We start from the raw sequence: 20,689 nt of genomic DNA, 5'->3' as shown, positions 1-20,689 counted from the left end.
CAAGCATAACCAACAAAATACAAGAGATGGAAGAGAGAATCTCAGGCACTGAAGATAAACTAAATAGATTCATCAACCAAAGGAAACCTTAAATCCAAGAAATTCTTAACACAAAATATCCAGGAAATGTGGGACACTGTAAAAAGATCAAATCCAAGAATAACACATATAGAAGGCAAAGAAGCTCAGCTCAAAGGTGCAGAAAACATATTCAACAAAATCATAGAATAAAACTTAACCAAACTGAAGAAGGACATGCCTACGAAAGTACAAGAAGCTTATCAAACACCAAATAAACTGGACCAAAAAATAAGACAACAAAAGGAGCTCAAAAGGATACAAATTGGAAAGGAAGATGTCAAACTGTCACTATTTGCAGATGATATGATAGTTTACATAAGTGATCTGAAAAATTCTACCAGGGAACTCCTACAGCTGATAAACACATTCAGCAAATAGGCAGGATACAAAATTAACTCAAAAAATCAGTAACCCTACTATATACAGATGATAAAGGGGCTGATAAAGAAATCAGAGAAACATCACCCTTTACAATAGCCACAAACAACATAAAATACCTTGGGGTAATGCTATCTAAACAAGTGAAAGACCTGTATGGCAAGAACTTTGGGTCTTTCAAGAAAGAAATTAAAAAAGATAGGAGAAAATGGAGTACTACTCAGAAGAAAAAAACAATGGACTCTTGAAATTCACATGCAAATGGATGGAACTGGAAGAAACTATTCTGAGTGAGGTAGCCCACTCACAAAAAGACAAATATGAAATATACTCACTCATATATGGATTTTAGACATCAAGCAAAGGATTACCACCAGAGAATCAAGGAAACAAAGAGGACCCTAATAGAGACATACATGGTCCCCCCAGAGAAGGGGAAAAGGACATGATCTCCTGAGCAAATTGGGAGCAGAGGGGAGGGGAGAGGGAGTTAGGAGAAAAAGAAGGGAAGAAGTTGAGGGGAGAGAAGAACATGAGGAGAGCAATAAAAGAGATACCTTAAAAGAGGGAGCCATTATAGGTTTAAAAAGAAATCTGGCACTAGGGAAATGTCCAGAGATATACTAAGATGACCCCAACTAACAATCTAAGCAATAGTGGTAAGGCTACCTTAAATGCCCTTCCCTGATAATGAGATTGATGACTACCTTATATGCCATCCTAGAACCTTCATCCAGTAGCTAACAGAAGCAGAGGCAGACACCCACAACTGAACATTGAGCCAAGCTCCTGAAATCCAGTTGCAGAGAGGGAAAAGTAATGAACAAAGGAGTCAAGAACAGGCTGAAAAAACCCACAGAAACAGCTGTCCTGAACAAGAGGGAACTCATGGGCCCCCAACTGATAGCTGGGAATCCAGCATAGGACCTACCCAGATCCCCTGAATGTGGATTTCAGTTAGGAGACCTGGGGAACCTATGGGATTTCTGACAGTGAACTAGGATGTATCCCTAGTGCAAGAATGGATGTTGGGAGCCCATTCCCCATGAAAGAATATTCTCTTAGCCTAGATACATGGGGGAGGGCCTAGGCCTACCCCAAATGACTTGACAGATTTTGATAATCCCTCATGGATGGCCTCACCCTCCCTGGGGAGTGGATGGGGGATGGGATGGGGAGGTTACTGAGGGGGCATGAGAGGATGGGAAGGAGAGGGAATTGATATGTAAAATAAGAAAAAGTATTTAATAATAATAAATGTATATTCTGTAGTTTCATGAGTATGAAATCAAGAAGAGACTATCTACTGTGAAACAAACTCAGATAGCTGTTACATTTGAGCTGCATATGGAAGAGGCTATGAGGACATATTCTTAGATGCTAAAAACATTTACTATCCCTAACCTAGCCAGGTTTCTAGCAGGTATTTACCAATGTGAAAGAAAATCCATCAAACTACATATGTAAAATGTATATATTTTAGTGAGTGTAAATTATACATCAAGTAAAAATTAGTAGAAAAAAAAGTGTACACTTTTCAAAATGAAAAACAAAAGACCTGTAGACTAAGGTCACTATCCATAGTGTAAGACCATGGCTAGTTTGATAAACTAATACATTATATACTCAAGTTACAATATGAGGTCTTTCTGTGCTTGGAGGCCAAGTTTAACTATGCTTCTAACATGATTTCTGAAATAGCTTAATTATTATGGTTAATATACCCATGAGCATATGTCCACACATCTGTCACCTGTGTTTTATCATTGTTGGCTATGAAAGTGTCACCTGTCCTGGAGATGTCACCCTCTGCAGGCTTAACTTGCAGTTATTAGAATGCTTTATTCTAAAAAGCTTTAGACATGCTCAGAATATTAATAAAGTATGTCCCTTTTCTGCCTCTACAGGGCTTGTCTAGTGACCCCTCTCATAAGTCAGCCTCATTTTCCATGCCCTGACAATGGTTCTCTTCGTCTATACAGTTCCAAGGAAGGATGACCTGTAAGAGTGGACAGGAGGCAGCTGGCCTCTCTCAATATTCACCAGCCTCTCCTCTCCACCTTTTCCTCTGCCTTTACTTGGACTGGGGTTTCATTATCTCTCACTCATTACAGCAGCTGTATTTCCTATTTGCCTCACTTCTCTTTCTTCCATTACCAGAGACCCCACCTGCCTTGGCCTTTTTAGTGGTTTGTGTGCCAATCCTGTGATCAAGCTCAAACCACTCTACTCAGTAAATGCAACCGTTTTCTGCTACCTCACACCCACGCCACCTCTTGTGTGCATTCTGCTTCATCCAGTATTGTTCCATGGGCACACGACTATGACTGGCATTTCAGGTGGGACAATCCTTCATTGTGCCGAAGTATTCTGTACATTCCAGTAGGTTTAGTATCCCTGGCCCCTGCCCACTGAATGCCTGTGGTACCCACCTTCAGATATTGTGACAACTAAAACATGCCCCGGATGTTTTCAAACACTTTGAGCTGCCCCCTTTCCTATCTACTACCTCCTACTGGTCCTTCATCCCTCCCCTCCAGTGCTGAGCTAAGCCACATAGAGCTGCTTTGGTTATAGTCCAAGAGTGTGACGTTAGCTATTTAATATGGCAAACCTAAATATTCTGTTCTCCTGGAAGCCTTCCCTAATGATGTACAAGTATACCCCCATGACTGCCTGTATTAAAGTGCTTGCCACCAGGCATTGTAATAGCCAGGCTACTTGTCATCCCTTCCTCTTACCACATGGTTTAATCCTAATTAACTATGAGCACATTACCAACTCTTACATCATTTCATCTCTCTAGCACTTGTGTTTGGCTCATAAGGAAACTAACCCTGGGCTGGATGAACCAATGAACAAGCTATTAGGCATACTTTCCCTGATGAATCAAGGTTACTATTCCTGGGCATGGAGATGTCTTCAGGGCATACCGAGCCACTGTTCTTTTTAGATTATCATTAAAAAAACCCACCTCTGGGATACATGGCTGGTGTGTGTGTGTGTGTGTGTGTGTGTGTGTGTGTGTGTGTGTCAGGGAGAGAGAGAGAGAGAGAGAGAGAGAGAGAGAGAGAGAAATGTGCTTTATTGCATCATCATAACTGATTCCAGTGGTTCTTTGTGCTCCTTACAGCCAGAGGCAGACCATTTGGAAGGCTATGGGGGCACACTGGTGAGCCTTCAGAATGATGCCATGAGTTTACTTATTTACGTTAAAATGCTCATACTAATAAACACTGGACTGTGCATCTCAAATATAAGACTATTCTAATATTGGAGGAATGCCTTCCAATTAAAAAAGTGCAACCTTTCTGTTGTAATCCAGGTAGATGAAGACCAGGCCAAGAGGAGCAGAAGCAAAGCAGAAAGCCAGGAAAAATTAGATGAAGATACATTTTTCATCAGAAAAATACTCATGTGTGTTGTACCATAAATAATCTTAATATACACCTGAATAAGTAATATGCAACTCCATCAACAAGTAAGCTTTCAGCATTTTATTTTCAATATATTCATAATTCTTTTCTAATTTATCAGGTAATTGAATCCATTTAAGAGAGAATTAAGTACACCAAAGGAAATTAAATATTTTTACAATAGCTTATTGCCTACAGGAAGGTCCACATAATCTTATTCCCTTAAATGTAATGTTATACCGTATACTAAGCCCTACCACTGCTTGTGGGAAATTAACATTAAATAGCTAAACATAGAAAATCCAGATCTATAAATAACATAAAATACAACTGAACTCTAACATGAGCTTAAACAAGACACACTGTGATGCAATATGAATCAACTTCATCCATTGGACAAATCCAGTGAGACACAAATCAGGTCTGTGCAATGACATGCAGGTGAAGCTTCTAACCCCAGCTTGAGAGCATTTTGTCTTTGGACTCTGTCCAATTCTATTCCAGAAAAGCATCTGATTTTTACATCTTCTTAACTTTTAGCCTATAATGAAAAAGGAAAGTGTAAATTGTAAATAGAGGAATGGATGGTAGGAATGGGTTTGGTATCTAAATGTTACTTCACACACCTTCACTCTCATTGCAATACAAACATCAGCTCAGAGTCTATATGAGGAATTTGAGTCTGAGAAAGGATGGACTTGCTCAACTTAAATAAGCCAGTTAATGATAAAAACAGTGTATGAACACTTATCTCGGATTTCCAAGTTCAGTATATATGGTCCAATAGTGTTAGCTGCCATCTATTAATTAAATGCTACATTACTGATGTAAACCAGAATCACTGGTCTCTTTTTAACTACGTTTGCTTTTCAGGGTTCAGCAACCAACCAGGCTATCAATTATATGAAGAGAAAACATCTTTGCAATGAGAATCAAGTAGCCAATAACTATCAGATACTCAGGGAAATATAATATCACATGATAATAAGAAAAGTTATTGTTAAAATAATAACAAACACAGTGGTGTTGACGTATAAGTACAAAATGCATTCTGTGCTTGCATGGTCTAAGTCAAATTCCCCCTTCTAAAATCCGATGTCTCTAGACTGAAGACCTCCAACAGGTCTGCGGCCTCCAATCTGTGCCCTCCTTTCCCCATCATTTGGGTAGACTGCTTGTCTTTCAGTGATCCATACCTGAGATGGTGCACAGCCCTTTTCACCCACTCCTGCTTTGGATCAGCACACACAGAATACTTCCTTTTTGTGTAAAAGCTGAAAATCAAACATAAGAAAAAATTTTATTTGCATTCAGTAACCACTTAAATGTGTTTGTTTTTCATGGAACACGCAGGGAAGTTCCACATGCTAATTTATTGTCTCATAGACTAAGCATTTGCCTACAGAGATGAGAGGAAAGGGGAAATGTGTATAACAAATCCTGATAGAAGGAATGGAAGAGACTTCTTTAGACTCTCCCTATGATGTAACAGATGACTATAAAATTGCAGAAGATATAGTCCCAGACCTGTCATTTAATGTTGCTGCTGCTGGAGGTTTGTAATATGTATGTATGTGATTAGTAGCTTATATTATTCCAAAATATAACTCCCTAAATGAACCATGAATATTTTAAGTGATATTATTCTTGGCCCATTTTCCAGTAGAAAATGCTGAATTCAAAGGTGTCTTCTACGTATCACATTCAACAAGTTTATTCTAGAAAGTGACTTCTGCCCTGCATGGTGTTTACTTTTCAAAAACTAACAGCTATACTTCAGACTTCCTTTAGTCCTACTTAAATTTCAAAGTACATATGATATAAAGCTATTTTGTTCCATGTATTATTTCTGAGTAAACTGCCAGTAAGTTAAAAAATGTTTCTAAAATGTCCATGTATTCATGACACAGTGGAATTGAAGGTGATGAGAAACTTACATGATAGCATCAATGTCACAAGCTTCATCAGCCAGCTGTTCTGTGAAACCCACAATAGCTTTGTGTGGGATAATGCCTTTTGTGTACCGAAGGCAGCAGTCAAAGTTGCTTGCTGCTAAAAGGAAAATTAAAAGTTGTTGAGCTCACAGGAATGAGTTTTCTTGTCTTTGAAACCTAGTTGAGGATCTTTGAGGTCTAATTTAACATAGTTCCCATATACTATCTTTTTAAAATGGCATTCTGTTATGTTTTGGTTCAACTAACACAGTATACAAGCCCATGACATCTTTAATAAGAAACTCAAATATTTCATTACAATTTGCCATAATCACTCAAGAATATAGATATTTGTCCCCACCACTATCCTTTAACAGTAAAAGATCTTTATAGAAAAGCATTTCATAGTCAGAATATAAGGAGGAGTCAAATGTCATTCTGTCCTCTGGCTGCTAGGTAGGCAGTAGTGAAATTACAAAGAAAAGATTTCTCTGGGGACCACAGAAAAAATTCCAGAGGAAAATGTAGCCATCGGGGCTTGTGTCCGAAGCACCCTAAAATTGTTGTATTTGCTGGTGCAATTTAAATCCCATTCATACAATCACCACATGCTCTCAGGCATGCACCTGTTGCAGATGGAGATATAATAAAGCAATACTTGGGCACTTCTAGGAGTTAAAGTGTAACCTGCTGTAAGGTACTAGATAAATGTTATCTCAAGAGTTGGAGAACAATGTCTTCCAGGCCTCACAGGGACACGGAGGTCAAGTTTCACAGTCTGAACTTTAAAGGGAAATTATGGACTTTGCTAACATTTCGTAGTTGGGAGGTTAAAAAAAAAAAAGTCTGAAAGTAAAATGTTTAAAATGTTCTCCACATTTCTGAATGACCATATAGCCTGTGAATGTCACACTCAAAATATCACTGCCAGAAAAGGCACTTGGGCATTGTCCTGAAGTTGAAGTATCTCTGAAAGCCATTCACTCTCCAAATATGCTAGAATTGACAGCAGAGAAGATCCCTGGTTGCTAGCTAGCATCCACTAGCATCCACTCTTTCCTCCTCCTCTTGGCCATAAGCCAGCCAGTCCTTCTCACACGCTTTTTTAGCAGACTGCTGTCCACACAGCACCCCAAGACAAGGCCTAGGGGACAAGAAAACTTTTGTCCCTCCTGAACCAGCAGAAGGGGACACACTTACCTTCTGACTGGCCATAGAAGTGAGCTAGCAGCATCCCTGACAAGGCAAGGATGAGCAGGCTCTTGCCAATGCAGGGCATTCTCAGCTTCAGGACTGATCTGCTCAGGGCTAAGTGCTCAGTGCTGGGTACCCCGTGCCCTGTCAGTGTTCTGCTCCAGCATCCAGCAGCAGCCCTACTTATAGCAAAACATTGGGAATGTACACAAGAAGGCGTGTTCTCATTCGGGATTTTCCCCCATTGATTAATCTGCCTCCTCGTGTCATCACAAAGAAAACTCACAGGGAAAACTTCCTGCCTTTCCCTAATGTTGGGAAGGTATAAAGGTCAGGTGGGGGCTGGGGAGGGACAGGGAGAAGAGGGGAGAGGTGGAGAGAGGAGGGGCCAGCAAGGGAGGGGAGAATCAAGTTAATTCCTCTCCATGTAGGAAGAAGAAAGGCAGCTCAGACTCATGGCTCAGAAATGGCATCTATCCAGGTTTAACTTAATCTCTCTCTCTCTCTCTCTCTCTTTTTTCTTGCTCTCTCTGAAAGAGAGGAACAGCCTCTGAATGGGAGCAAATTCATACTACTGTTGTTACATCAGTTTCCTTCCCACAGCCAGCCCTGGAGGGGGAAGATCAGGCATGCTGCAACACAAGTTTGTGATTACACGATTGATATTTAGCAGTCACAGAAGATTCCGAATTTCTAGACCAACATCCAGAGCAGGTTGTAAAGCAGCATGGCAGAAGTGTCCCAAACTATTACGGAAAATACCAGCCTCACTAGCTCCCCTCAAGCAGAAGCTTCCTCTCAATTTTACATCAACATCTCTAAGAACCATCAATATTGGTATGCCTTTAATTGATACTGCAGCCCAGAAAATTACCCCCACCTGGCTTTTGTTTCTTTGTGATGATGTACTTATTACAGAACCTAAGGGAGGGAAGAGAGAAAGCACTATTAGCAATGGCCAATCTGAAAAACACCCCCAAAATGCTAATGCTGATAATAATAATGTATTGAGGTCCCTAGTATATGATACGAGCTGTCTATCAGGAAAAAAATTGAGTGGAAGTAAAAGAATCCCCCCTCCCCCGCCCAAAAAGATAACTGGTTTTGCTATCCATGTGCTAGAAATGATAGAGTTTAGACAAAACAGATAGACACTGTTCCGGATAAGGAGGGATGCTCAGACTATTAGAGGATTTATACTTCAGGAATTTAGGAATGCACATATGAAAGTTATGGACATATACATACAGAACAATCCTGCCACTAAATACATGACACAAAAATTGACAGAGCTGAAGAGAAGAAAAGAAACTTCAATAATACAAATTGAAGACTACAATTCTACACTTTTCAGTGGACTTAAACAGCACTCTAAATCAATTAAACAACAGACATCTTTAGAACATTCTGTCCAGAAATAAGATAGTCATTTCTCTCAGTTGCAGACAAAAGAATCTCCAAGATAAATTACATGGTAGATTACTGAATAAGTCCTAATGAATTTTATAAGTGTTTAAATAATAGTTTTTTAAAAATACACATACATTAAAATTAAGCCATTAATCAATAAAAGAAGGAAATTTGGGGATTCACAAATATATAAAAATTGATTGACATGTTCCTAAATAACCATGTCAAAAAAAAAAATCACAAGAAGTAAGAAAATACTTTGAGATGAATGAAAACAAAAATTTAAGACAGTGCTAGCCAATAAGAAGCTCTAGCCATTGGCCAACAGGTTTATAGCTAGTAGAGTCTTTGTGTGTTATTTTGGGACCCACTCAACTCTGGGACCAGGCTGGTGGGAAAGTGTTCGTAACAAATACAGCTTTCCAAAACTGAGGTGAGGCTGTGAGAACAGATGCTTAGAGCAATATCTGTATTAAAACCAAGAAGGATGTCAAGTGAGTTACCTTACCTTCCACTTCTACTGGAAAAAGTAGAGCAAGTTGAACCCAAGGCAGTCAAAGGGGAAACCGGTAATGACTAGAGGAGAGAAATGGAGGCACAGGATAGCAACACAGCAGAGGAAGTGGATGGGACCCAAACCTTATTCTTAGTCATAGCTGACATTAGCAGGCTTTAATTACAATAACCATATAAGTAGAAAAGAAAATTTCTCAGGAATGGAAACACTACTGACTTTAAAGAAACTCTAGAATTGTCAGCGAAAACTGTGGACCACTGCATGCCAAGCAAACATACAACATGAATGAAATGACCACATTTGTGAAACTGAGTGGGAACTAGAATAGAATATTGAATAAATTTAAATGAGGGATCGTATTAGTAAGCATAGTTTTTTGTTTGTTCTACAAACAAAATCCCAGGATCAGATAGGTTCACTGGTAAGTTCTGTCAAACAGTCAATGACAAATCACTGTCAAGCTTCCACAGCTTTAACAAAAAGTCAGGAGAGAAAATTTCCAAATTATTCTGTGATACAATGTTGCCAGACAACAATACAATGGGAGAAAGAACTCACAGTGCCTCTTGTGAAAATAGACACTCAAAGGGCCATTAAAAGAATGCTCTGCCGGGGAGGAATGATGAGCAAGAGTTCAAAACCAGGCTGGAGAAACCCACAGAAACTGCTGACCTGAACAGTGGGGAGTACTCCAGTCTGATAGCTGGGAAATCAGCATAGGACCGACCCAGACCTCCTGAATGTGGGTGTTAGTTAGAAAGACTGGGCAGTCTACTGGGCTTCTGGTAGTGGGTGAGTATTTATCCCTAGTATATGAATGGACTTTGGGAGCCCATTCCACATAGAAGGATACTCCCTCAGTTTAGACACATGGGGGAGGGCCTAGGCTTTGCTCCAAATGATATGTCAGACTTTGAAGACTCCCTATGGAAGGCTTTACCCCCCTGGGGAGCAGAAAGGGGATGGGATGGGGGTTGGTGGGAGGGACAGGGAGGACAGGAGGGTGCAGGAACTGGGATTAATATGTAAAACAGGCTTGTTTCAAATTTAAATTTAAAAAAATTATTAAAACAAAAAATAAAAAATAAAAAATAAACTTGCTCTGCTTTGCCAAGGACCCTAGTTCTCAGTTCCCAGCATCTAATTGAGGAAGCTCACCTCTAACTCCAGCTAAAGGGAATCCAATATCATCTTCTACTCTCACGGACACATCTGTATACATAATTAAGAATAAGATAAATCTTTTTATGAAAATTTTACAAAGAAACAGACATGGAAGCCCTCAACAGTACAATTGAATCAACTCAATTATATAATGGAATTATGTATCACACCTAAATGGGGTTCATTATACCAGCCAACTAGAACATTGGGCACCCCAGAGGGTATGGAAATGTACTGCAACATTAAAAAAAAAAATTCATTTGAAGAAATACTTGGTAGACTCTAATGTTTACTCATGATAAAAATATTCAACAATCTAGGAGTCATAGAGAAATTCCTCAATCTGATAAAGTTGTTGTGTGAAAACCCCAGAGTGAATGTCACGCTTACTCTTGAAAGGCATAATACTTGATCCTGAGGGCATGAACAAGACAAGGATGTCTGCTATCACCAGTGTTATTTAGCACTGTACTGGATTTGCAAGCACAACTAAATAGGCATAAATCAAGAAAGGATGGGGCACCCAGATGATAAAGGAAGTAGGAACTGAATAAATGTACAGGTAATATAAATTTGTACATGAAAAATCCTTTTTTAAATCCTCTAATATGATTAAAACTGGCAAACAAGTTCATTGAGGTCCAAGAATCAATCTCACTATACAAAAGCAATTGTATGTCTATATACTATCAGTGAATATTCTGAAAATACAACTAAGAAAATAACCTAGTGACACCATCAAAAAGAATAAAATATGAGCTGGTGGCATATGCCTATAATAGCAACTCAAAAAATAAAAAGAATAAAATGGCCATAAATTTGAGCAAAGAATGAACCAGCCAGATGGCTCAGCAGAGGAAGGACATTTGTTTTTAGGTTTTATTTTTATTAATTTTTTTCATTTAAATTAACAACAATCTTATTTTACATACCAATCCCAGTTCCCTCTCCCTCCTCCCACTGCCCCCACCATCTCCCCATCCCCCCTCCCATCCACTCCTCAGAGAGGGTGAGGCTTCCCATGGGAGATCATCAAAGTCTGTCACATCATTTGGAACAGGACCTAGGCCCTACCTCCCCCCCCCCCCATATCTGGGCTCAGAGAATATCCCTTCATAGGGAATAGGCTCCAAAAAATAAGTTCATGCACTAGGAATCAATACCGGTTCCACTGCCAGTATCCCCATTGACTGCCTAAGCCCCCAAACTAACACTCATGTTCAAGGGGGTTAGTTCAATCTTATGCAAGTTCCCCGGCTGTCAGTCTGGAGTCTGTGAACTCCCCCTTGTTCGGGTCAGCTGTTTCTGTGGGTTTCCCCAGCCTGCTCTTGACCCCTTTGCTCATCACTCCTCCCTCTCTACAAGTGGACTCTAGGAGTTCGGCTCAGTGCTTAGCTGTGGACCTCTTTCTGCTTCCATCAGCTACTAGGTGAAGGCTCTATGATGGCATTTAAGGTAAAAAAAAAAAGGGGGGGGGGAGGGAATGACATCTTGAAATTTGTAGTCAAATGGATCAAATGAGAAGAAACCATCTGCAGTGAGGTAACCCAGACACAGAAAGACAGACATGGTGTGGGTATTAGACATAGAGCAAAGGATAACCAGCCTACAATCCACAACCCCAGAGAAGCAAAGAAACAAGGAGGGCCCTAAGACAGACATACATGGATCCCTGAAAAGGGGAAAGAGACAAGATCTCCTGAATAAATTGGGAGCATGGGGAGAAGGGAAAAGAGGTAGGAGGGAGGGGAGGGCCTGACCTCCTATGTTTGGTCCACAGAACACACATGATGGAAACAGAGAACCATTCATTCCTGCAGTTTATCTTCTGACCTCCACATGCACATGGCTGGCATATGCACACTCACAGGAACATGCATCATAAATATTTCTTTTAATCTGACAGAAATAATAATAAACTACAAGAAAAATCATTAAGCAATTAAGAGAAGATATATAAACAGAAACATAATCCATCTCCACAAAATAGACTTGATATCATTAAGATGACCATATTCACTACAATGATCTGTATATTCAATGCAATTCCCATTTAAAGTCAAGTTATCTTTTTCTTAGAAATAGAAGAAAATAAACAGCACTTAAAATAATATGGAAGGAATATGGATCCTGAATGGCCCAGAGTCTTGAAAAGAGCAGAAACAAATGGAAGGAGACACATTCTCTATCTCCAGCCCTTATCGCAAAGTCACAATGACCAAGAAGTTGACTTGAGGACAACTGTGACCATTGGCAAAAAAACTGAAACACTGGAGTTGAGCCCGTGTTTGAAGAACAGATTTGTGCGTACTGTGATAATGGCGGTTGGAGAAAGAGTCTTCTCAGTAAATAGTACTAGATATTCACATGAAAAAAAAATTGATGTTAGACTCATAATATACACAAAATTGCTCAAAACGAGTCATGAGCATAATCAAATTTTAAACTATAAAACTCCTGGAGGGAAACACAGAAACCAATCTTCTTGACCATGGATTATGTAATGGCTTTCATACCTGGCATCAAAAGCTCAAGCAGTGGGACAAAAAAGAAATAAAGTGAATTATATATAAAAAAAAAAAAAAAAAAGCAAGAGAGAGGAAACAGGATGAGGGAGCGGGAGTGAATACAAGCAAAATATAATGGTACACCTGCATGAAACATTACCAAAAAAATTTTTTACATACACATGTGCATGCACACACAGAGACATGTACAAAAATAAATATATTAAAATTTTATTAACATTTTAATGAACAAAGTACATGAGTAGCCATTTCTCCAAAGTGGCCATATAAATGCTGAATGATCATGTGGAAAGCTCAAGATACTTAGGGTTCTGAATCACTCAGAAAATGCAATGAAAGCCACTATATAACATACTGCATCACACCCACCTGGATGACTACACTCAATAAGAAAACAGACAGAGATGCCAGTACGGTAGAGAAATGGGAACCTCACACCTTGTTACTGGGGATGATAAACAGAGCAGAGATTTTTGATAATGGTTTAACAATTAAGTATTTAATCAGAGAGCTGGACCCAGGGATCCCATCCCTAGATATACACCCAAGAGAGTGAAAATACATATCCACTCACAAAGTTTATAAATGGCTGCACTCACAATAGCTAACAAATAGAAATAACTCAAGTGTCATCGGGTGATGAATAGATAAATGCAATAAAATACTACCCAGTAACCAAAATTAATGAGTCAATTGAACAACACAATGCATGGACCTAGGAAAACACTGTTCTAAGTAGAAGAGGCCGTGTACTAAAAAAGACTATGCACATGCGGTTCTGTCTATGTGAAATGTTCAGAACTGGCAAGTCAGTAAGAGTTGAGAGGCAACAGAGAGACTGTCCAGGGCAAGGCTGAGGGAATGAATGCAGAATGAGGGTAAGGGCTGATGGACCTGTGATATTTGGTTCTTCTTTACCCCAAACCAGATACTGGTAATGGTCACACAACCTAGAGAACATACTAACATACTAACACCAGCTTAGCTGGTAGTTTTTTATGGTATGTCAATTGTGCCTCAATAAAGATGACAACAACAAAGGAGTGCCCTGTCTGCCTGTGTCTGATGCCTGCCACAGCTGACAAAGCCTCTTTATTGTCACTATTCTCAGGACCTTGCAGTCTCTATTTATCTTTCCCATTCCCTCCACTTCTGTCACACCTCCCACTTGCCTCCTCCCTTCTCTTGTCTAACTAGGCACAAAAAAGAACTCTCATTATAGATCTGGTATCAATGTAAGTAGGAGAGAAACCATAAAATTTGTTATTCTAAGTCTAAACTACTTCACTTAACATGATGATTTCCAGTTGCATACACTATCCTGCAAATGTCATGAGAGCATTTTTAATTATGGCTGCATAAAATTTATATGACAGACATGTGTAGTGTGTATATGTATGTGTAACATTTTCCTTAACTATTCATATTTTATGGACCTCCAGGCAGCTCCACTTCTTGGCCACCATGACTGGCACGCCATTGAACATGGAGGTACGTGTGTGTGTGTGTGTGTGTGTGTGTGTGTGTGTGTGTGTGTGTGTGTATCTGGGGAAGCACTTAGAGACTTAGAGTCCCTTCTATACTGGGTCACATAGTAGTTTGGTTTTTAGTTTTCTCAGAAATTTTCAAATTAACATCCTTATTGTTACACATTTGCATTCTCACCAATGAACAAGAGTTTTTCTCTCATATCCTCTCCAGCATTATTTGGAATAAGTAAGAAGAATACTGAGTATTACTTTCTTGATATCAGCCATGATGACTGGAGTGAGATGGAATTTCAAAGCAGTTTTGGTTTGCATTTCCTTGATCACTAAGGATATTGAACATGTTTTTTAAATGTTATTGGCCATTTGTTTTCCTTATTTTTCAAAACAACCTTGATTGAAGTTGTTCTTTGACAAAAAGCTATCATCTGGATTTTCTTTTCCTTTGGTTGGTTGGAGTTTTTCCTTTTTTATTTAAATTAGAAACAATCCTATGTTATATATCAATCCCAGTTCCCTCTCCTTCCCATCTCCCATGCCTCCCACCAACCCCAATTCCATCCCTCTTCTGCTCCATAGAAAGGGTGAGACCTTCTCTGGGGAATAATCAGTCTGTCACAACATTTGGGGCAGGGCCTACACCCTCCTCCATGTGTCTAGACCTTAAGAGTATCTCTCCATAGAGAATGGGCTCCCTATGTCCATTCATACACTCGGTATAAATGCTGTTCCATTACCAGGGACCCCATAGACTGCCCAGGCCTCCTAACTGACATCCACGTGCAGGGGGGCCTGGTTCTAGCCTATGCTGATTTCCAAACTATCAGCCTGGGGTCCATGAGCTTCCCCTTATTTAGGTCAGCTGTTTGTGTGGGTTTCTCCAACACGGTCTTACCCCTTTGCTCATCATTCCTCCCTCTCTACAACTGGATTCCAGAAATTTGGCTCAGTCTCAGCTGTGGGTCTCTACTTTTGTTTCTATTAGCTACTGGATGAAGGCTCTAGGATGGCATGTAAGGTAGCCATCAATTTCATTATAGGGGAAGGGCATTTAAGGTAGCCTCCTCCCTATTGCTTAGATTATTAGTTGGGGGTCATCCTAGTATATCTATGGACATTTCCCTAGTGACAGATTTCTTTTTAGCCCTATAATGACTCCCTCTTTTAAGGCATCTCTTTCCTTGTTCTCCTCTATTCTTCCCCAGACCCAATCTTCCTGGTCCCTCATGTCTTCCTCCCATTCCTCTTCTCCCCTTTTCTTCCTCCTAACTCCCTCTCCCATCCCCATGCTCCCAATTTGCTCAGGAGATCTTATCCCTTTCCCCTTCTGTGGGGGACCATGTATATCTCTCTTAGGGTCCTCCTTGTTTCCTATCTTCTCTGGAGGTGTGGATTATAGGCTGGTAATGCTTTGCTCTGTGTCTAATATCCATATGTGAATGAGTACATACCATGTTTATTTTTCTATGACTGGGTTACCTCACTCAGGATGTTTTTTTCTAGTTCCATCCATTTGCCTGCAAATTTCAAAATTCCATTGCCACCCCAACTGAGTTGTACTCCATTGTGTTTTATAGGGGTGGGAGAGCCTCTGAAATTTATTCTTTTCAAATAACCTAGACACAACTGTCACAAGCCCTAATTCCTATATATAATCTCAGGATCTTGCTTTCTACATCATCCCAAAAAAGTTGACAAGTATCTCTGTTATGGATGGAGCTTATTGGTGTGTGTATACACACACCTGAAAGTTGGTGTCTGCATTCACTGTAAGCATCTTTAAAAGCAGTATTGCCATATGTGTTTTACTCAAAATATTAGTAGAATTGGTAACAAGATGGACTTCTAGACGTTGCTTGACTTCCTTATGTTTCTATAGGTGAATATTAACTTGACTTGATAATCATACTCTGTGTCCACCCAACGTCTTCTGTCTCTGAATTTCCATGACACATTCTAGGAAAGAGGAGGAAGTTCCTTTCAAAGCTGCATGGATTCTGCCTCTATCACATGCAAGACAGTTTAGTAGGGAATATACTGTGAAAGGAAGGAGCCACAAAGATTGATTCCTACTAAGGAAAGCACATTCCTGGAAGAGAAGACCTTCAAATGAAGACACAGACCAGATAAAGCCAGGAAAGAAATCTAGAGCTATGGTGAAACAAGTGTGATGTCCCTGTCTAGAGGAGCACAGGAGACATGCCTGAGCTTCAACTTGAAGGGAAGCTAGAAACTTTGCATCACAATGTCACATTCCTTCTTGATCCCCAAGAAACCGCCAACCTTAAATTTCTAACCTTTCCTTGAAAAAGCTCAACATTCACACTAGAAAAGGTATCCAATAGCATGGATGCGTGTCTTGCACTCTTCCTATTTGTCTTCAAAAGAAAGTAAGAAACTGACTCTCAGGTCTCCTCATAAATGGGGATAATAAAATGTTTCACAGGAGGTTTTCGGCGTATTCTCCTCTTCCTCCCTCTCAATTTTCCTTTTAACTCATTCCAGATGTCTCCTCTTAACTCTATGTAACTATGCACTCATGCATTACATCCAATGCCTATCTGATGGTGCTCCCATATGATTATATGGAAACAATAGAAATGTTCTTGTCTGGTAACACTGTGGCTATCTTAACATCCTAGCCACACTCATGTGTTAGTGATAATGCTGATATAGAAAAGTCTGCTATTCTATTAGTGCATATGACACTATATACAGTGAATGAGACTTGATAATTAGTACAGTACTACTGACATATGTACTTCCTGCTATATAATTTTCATAATTATATTAAGGTGTACATTCTACTTACATGAGAGAGGGGGAAGAGAAAGTGAGAGGTTGAGAGAAAAAATCTGTAAAACTAGCTAGCCCTTCATAAGGTTTTCAGAAGAGGACATTGTTGCCATGTAGGACAGAAGCTCCATGATGACGTTGCCCCTCAAGATCTTCCAATAGGCCAGGGTATGGAGGCAGAATAAAAATGACATTGCTGACCCTGGTCCAGCACAGATGCTATGGTTTGGATTTAAAGTGTAACTCACATATGGTAGTTTGGATAATAATGGCCCTCATAGTCTTATATATTTAAACATTTAGGTAGTGGCACTATTTGAAGGGGTTACAAGATGTGGTCATGTTGGAAGAAGTGTGTCAAAAAAGCCCAAACCATGCTCGCTCTCTCTCTCTCTCTCTCTCTCTCTCTCTCTCTCTCTCTGTCTCTGTCTCTCTCTTCCTACTGCCTGTGGACTGTGGATCTGGATGTAGAACTCTCAGTTACTTCTCCAGTACCATAAATACCTGTGTGTTGCCATGTTTCCAGCCATGACAATAACGGACTTAACCTCTGAAACTGTAAGCCTCAATAAAATGTTTTTCTTGATTAAGACTTGTAGTAGTCATGGAGTCTTTTCACAGAAACAGAACATTAACTAAGTAAATTATCCCATAAAGTGATATGTCCAAACACTTGGATGCCAGCTCACAGTTCTGTCTCAGAAAGTTGTAGAACTCTGAAGATTGATCTACCAGTAGAACTGGGTTTCTGGTAATGGGACTTGAAGACAGTATCTACTTCTAGCGTTACGCCAAGCTTTCTGTTTCTTGGTCTGCTAAGATGTGAACAAACCATGCCTCAAGTTCCTGCCACTGCAGAGTCATTTCAGCTTCAATGCCTTCCACGTTGTAATGTTCTATGTCCCCTGAAACTGTGTGTTCCCAAATAAATTCTCCTCTCTTAAGTTGCCCCTGTCAAGATTTTTGTCATCCACACCAACAAGGAAAGTATTAGCAGGTGTTTCAGATAAACCTAACCCCATTATGTGAAACCAACTCTCAGGTGCTGTGAGACCAAAGACAAGAGACAAACAGACCCAGGTTTATACAACTTATTGATCACTTGCTGCTGGAATCATGGTTCTTGGGACAGAGCAAGCCCAAGTAGATCTACATTGAAAAAAAATTAAGTCTGAATATGAGGACTTCAAAATCGCTCAAGAAAAAATGGCCTCCTTTAATATGTAATCTACCTGATTTATTCCAGACTAGTATCAAAGAGTCAGACACAAGCTTGGTGCCAGGATCCAGTTGTAAAGTTCCACAAATTACTGTTATGGACTTTGTCCATTTATAATAAGCTGGGTAAGTATTTGGGGAATACCAACCAGGTTTACTCTAAGGGAGTGGAGGGGATTAAGAGTCAAGACGGCTACCGCCCTCAGAAGAGGAACCCATAGAGTAGGTTAATGTGCACGCTCAGTCATGTCTTACCTTTTCACAACTAAGTTTAGAAATTAAATAATAACAATAATAATAATGATGATGATGAGAAAATAATGTTATAAAGAAAGAAAATATTTCTGTACAGTCATATAGTATTTCTGTTTTAATCAACATTTCTTTACCAAAGTCAAAAAAGTTTTTAAAAATGTAAATGTTTATAAAGTAAAGATGCCATAGTGTCTAAGGCTAATTTATTCCTGTATACAGCACTTATAAGCTCTGCACACACATATAGTAGTGTCCTAGGTCTCCACATTCTTTCACCACTGACCCACCTAGTGGAAGAGCGACGTCCAGCCCTGTGAACTCCAATCATGATACCCACCTCATACAAGTTTATCATCTTTTTAACTTTTATAGCACCCTTTTATGGTGTCTGTCCTATGCCTAAGAACACAAATACTTACACTTGTCTGCAATATTCAATAAAGTCACGTGCTGTGTGGGTTTATAACCCAAGATCAACAGACTGTACTTTGAGCCAAAACAGATAATCCACTACACATCTAGCTTTGTATGAGGACTTCAATGTACACAATAGAATCTTCTGTTTCTCTCAGAACCTTGTTTCATTGTTAAGAAACATGTGACTGTGTTTCAATTCACTCATCTTCAAAATTTAACTTTAGCTTCAAGAGGTGTCCCACAAAAACAACACTCAGGATATGTCCTGTCTACTTGGAAACAAGTATGGCCATAATAACATATACCATGGCATGTGGCTAAGGAGTATAAAATTTAGCACTGGAGACTGAAGTTTTCTATTTGTCTCTAAAACAACTGTGGTAACATTTGCTATGTTTATGTGCTTTTTGTCTCTGAAAATGTAGCTTTTGGACCAAGGTTATCATTTTTTTTTTCTTTTACGACATCAGTCTTCTTATATCTTACTTTCTTTTTTATTGAAGTAAAAAGATTCGTATGGGTAGTGTTATGTTTTATAAATGAGCATTTTCATATTTGCTATGGGAGGGGAGAAAATTAAGAAAGGGAAGAAGGAAGGAAAAAAAGAAAGAAGGAAATAAAAGGACCCTTCAGTCCTGCCTTACCTAGGGCTTCTCCATGGGCCACTCCTCATATTTGTAAGGCATAATTCCTTGCTATCGGAGCCATCCTGTGCATTATAGAATGCTGAGAGGCATCACTGGTGTTCTAGTTATAGCAGCAACCACTGCCTCCCACCTCCAACTTTGACAAACAAAATGTCAATTGTTTGTTAGAGGACAAAAGTTTTTTACAAGTGAGAAAGTGAGAGCCATAGTCTCCAAGGAACCACAATGAATACTTTTATATATATGTGTGTGTGTGTGTATATATATATACATATATATATTATTGAATTTCTAGTTAATTATTTTCAGTGATACATCTTACCTTTTAAAATGCCTTGTTTTAATATATATATAATATAAATCAATATATCTAGGCATTTTTTCATGCATTAAATATTTTTTAGATCAGGGGTCTATAAACCATGCCCACCCACAAACCATATTCAGCCCACAGCTTTACTGGCACAAATCACACTCTCTTGCCTTAGTGCATCCATGGTAAAGATGAGCACTTGAAATGGTTTGTGTGGCCTGAGAAGCATAAACTATTTACTAACTAGAGTTTTATAGTTTCCCACATCCTGTTCTAGAATGTGATCATTAATGGACCCACAACATTCAGTCATTTGGGGGAAATTACAGTTTATTCATTCACTTGTGGGAGCTAAATTGTTTACAGTTTTTGTTATTACAATTCTTTTTTCAGGTAAGCATGAACCTTGTGTGCTTCTTTCAATATTCATACCCCGGGATGCATGTGTGTTCTCTATTAGTCATGTCAAATATAGAGCTTCTGGAAAGTACTCAGGATTTCCATCATTCAGCATCTCAAAAGTAAGTTCTTGAACTCACTATCACTTATTTATACACAAAATCCAGATGTCTGCTATCAGCAACATTCCAACCATGTCTGGCTCTATGAGTATCTCTACTATTTACACCTAAAAGTCATTCTAAGAACATAGAAAGGTGTAGACTTCAAAAATAATGATGGGCTAATTAGGATACTCATACACGAAGATCTCAGGTCTTCCCAAGAGCCACTGTTATCAACTGAAGCTTGAGTGACTTGGTGCTTTTGGTCTGGCCCAACTTGAAGCATTTTTAGAAGTAAAAACAGGAACTTTGGGGTAAGAAGCAAAATCTCTCTGTCTCCCCCCCCCCCCTCTCTCTCTCTCTCTCTCTCTCTCTCTCTCTCTCTCTCTCTCTCTCTCTGTGTGTGTGTGTGTGTGTGTGTGTGTGTGTGT

At 39.4% G+C, this 20,689-nt stretch overlaps 1 protein-coding gene across 2 annotated transcripts; it reads right to left on the bottom strand.

The window, feature by feature from the left end:
• Positions 1–3,995: 3,995 nt before the first annotated feature.
• On the bottom strand, positions 3,996–7,249 carry Ccl20 (C-C motif chemokine ligand 20). Of its 2 annotated transcripts, none has more exons than XM_051190188.1 (4): positions 7,010–7,249; positions 5,813–5,927; positions 5,072–5,149; positions 3,996–4,416 (listed from the first exon to the last, which is right to left on the bottom strand). In XM_051190188.1, exons 1-4 carry the CDS (start codon positions 7,086–7,088, stop codon positions 4,395–4,397), a joined length of 294 nt encoding a protein of 97 aa, XP_051046145.1. In that variant the 5' UTR covers positions 7,089–7,249; the 3' UTR covers positions 3,996–4,394. The 2 variants fall into 2 exon arrangements, with proteins under 2 accessions (XP_051046145.1, XP_051046146.1); XM_051190189.1 differs by having other exon boundaries at positions 5,813–5,924.
• Between the last annotated feature and the right edge of the window lie 13,440 nt (positions 7,250–20,689).

Source organism: Phodopus roborovskii, unplaced genomic scaffold (genome assembly GCF_943737965.1).
Source record: "Phodopus roborovskii unplaced genomic scaffold, PHOROB, whole genome shotgun sequence".
NCBI lineage: Eukaryota > Metazoa > Chordata > Mammalia > Rodentia > Cricetidae > Phodopus > Phodopus roborovskii.
The sequence above is the reverse complement of the archived record's forward strand: the minus strand, read 5'-3'. Positions and strand labels throughout refer to the sequence as shown.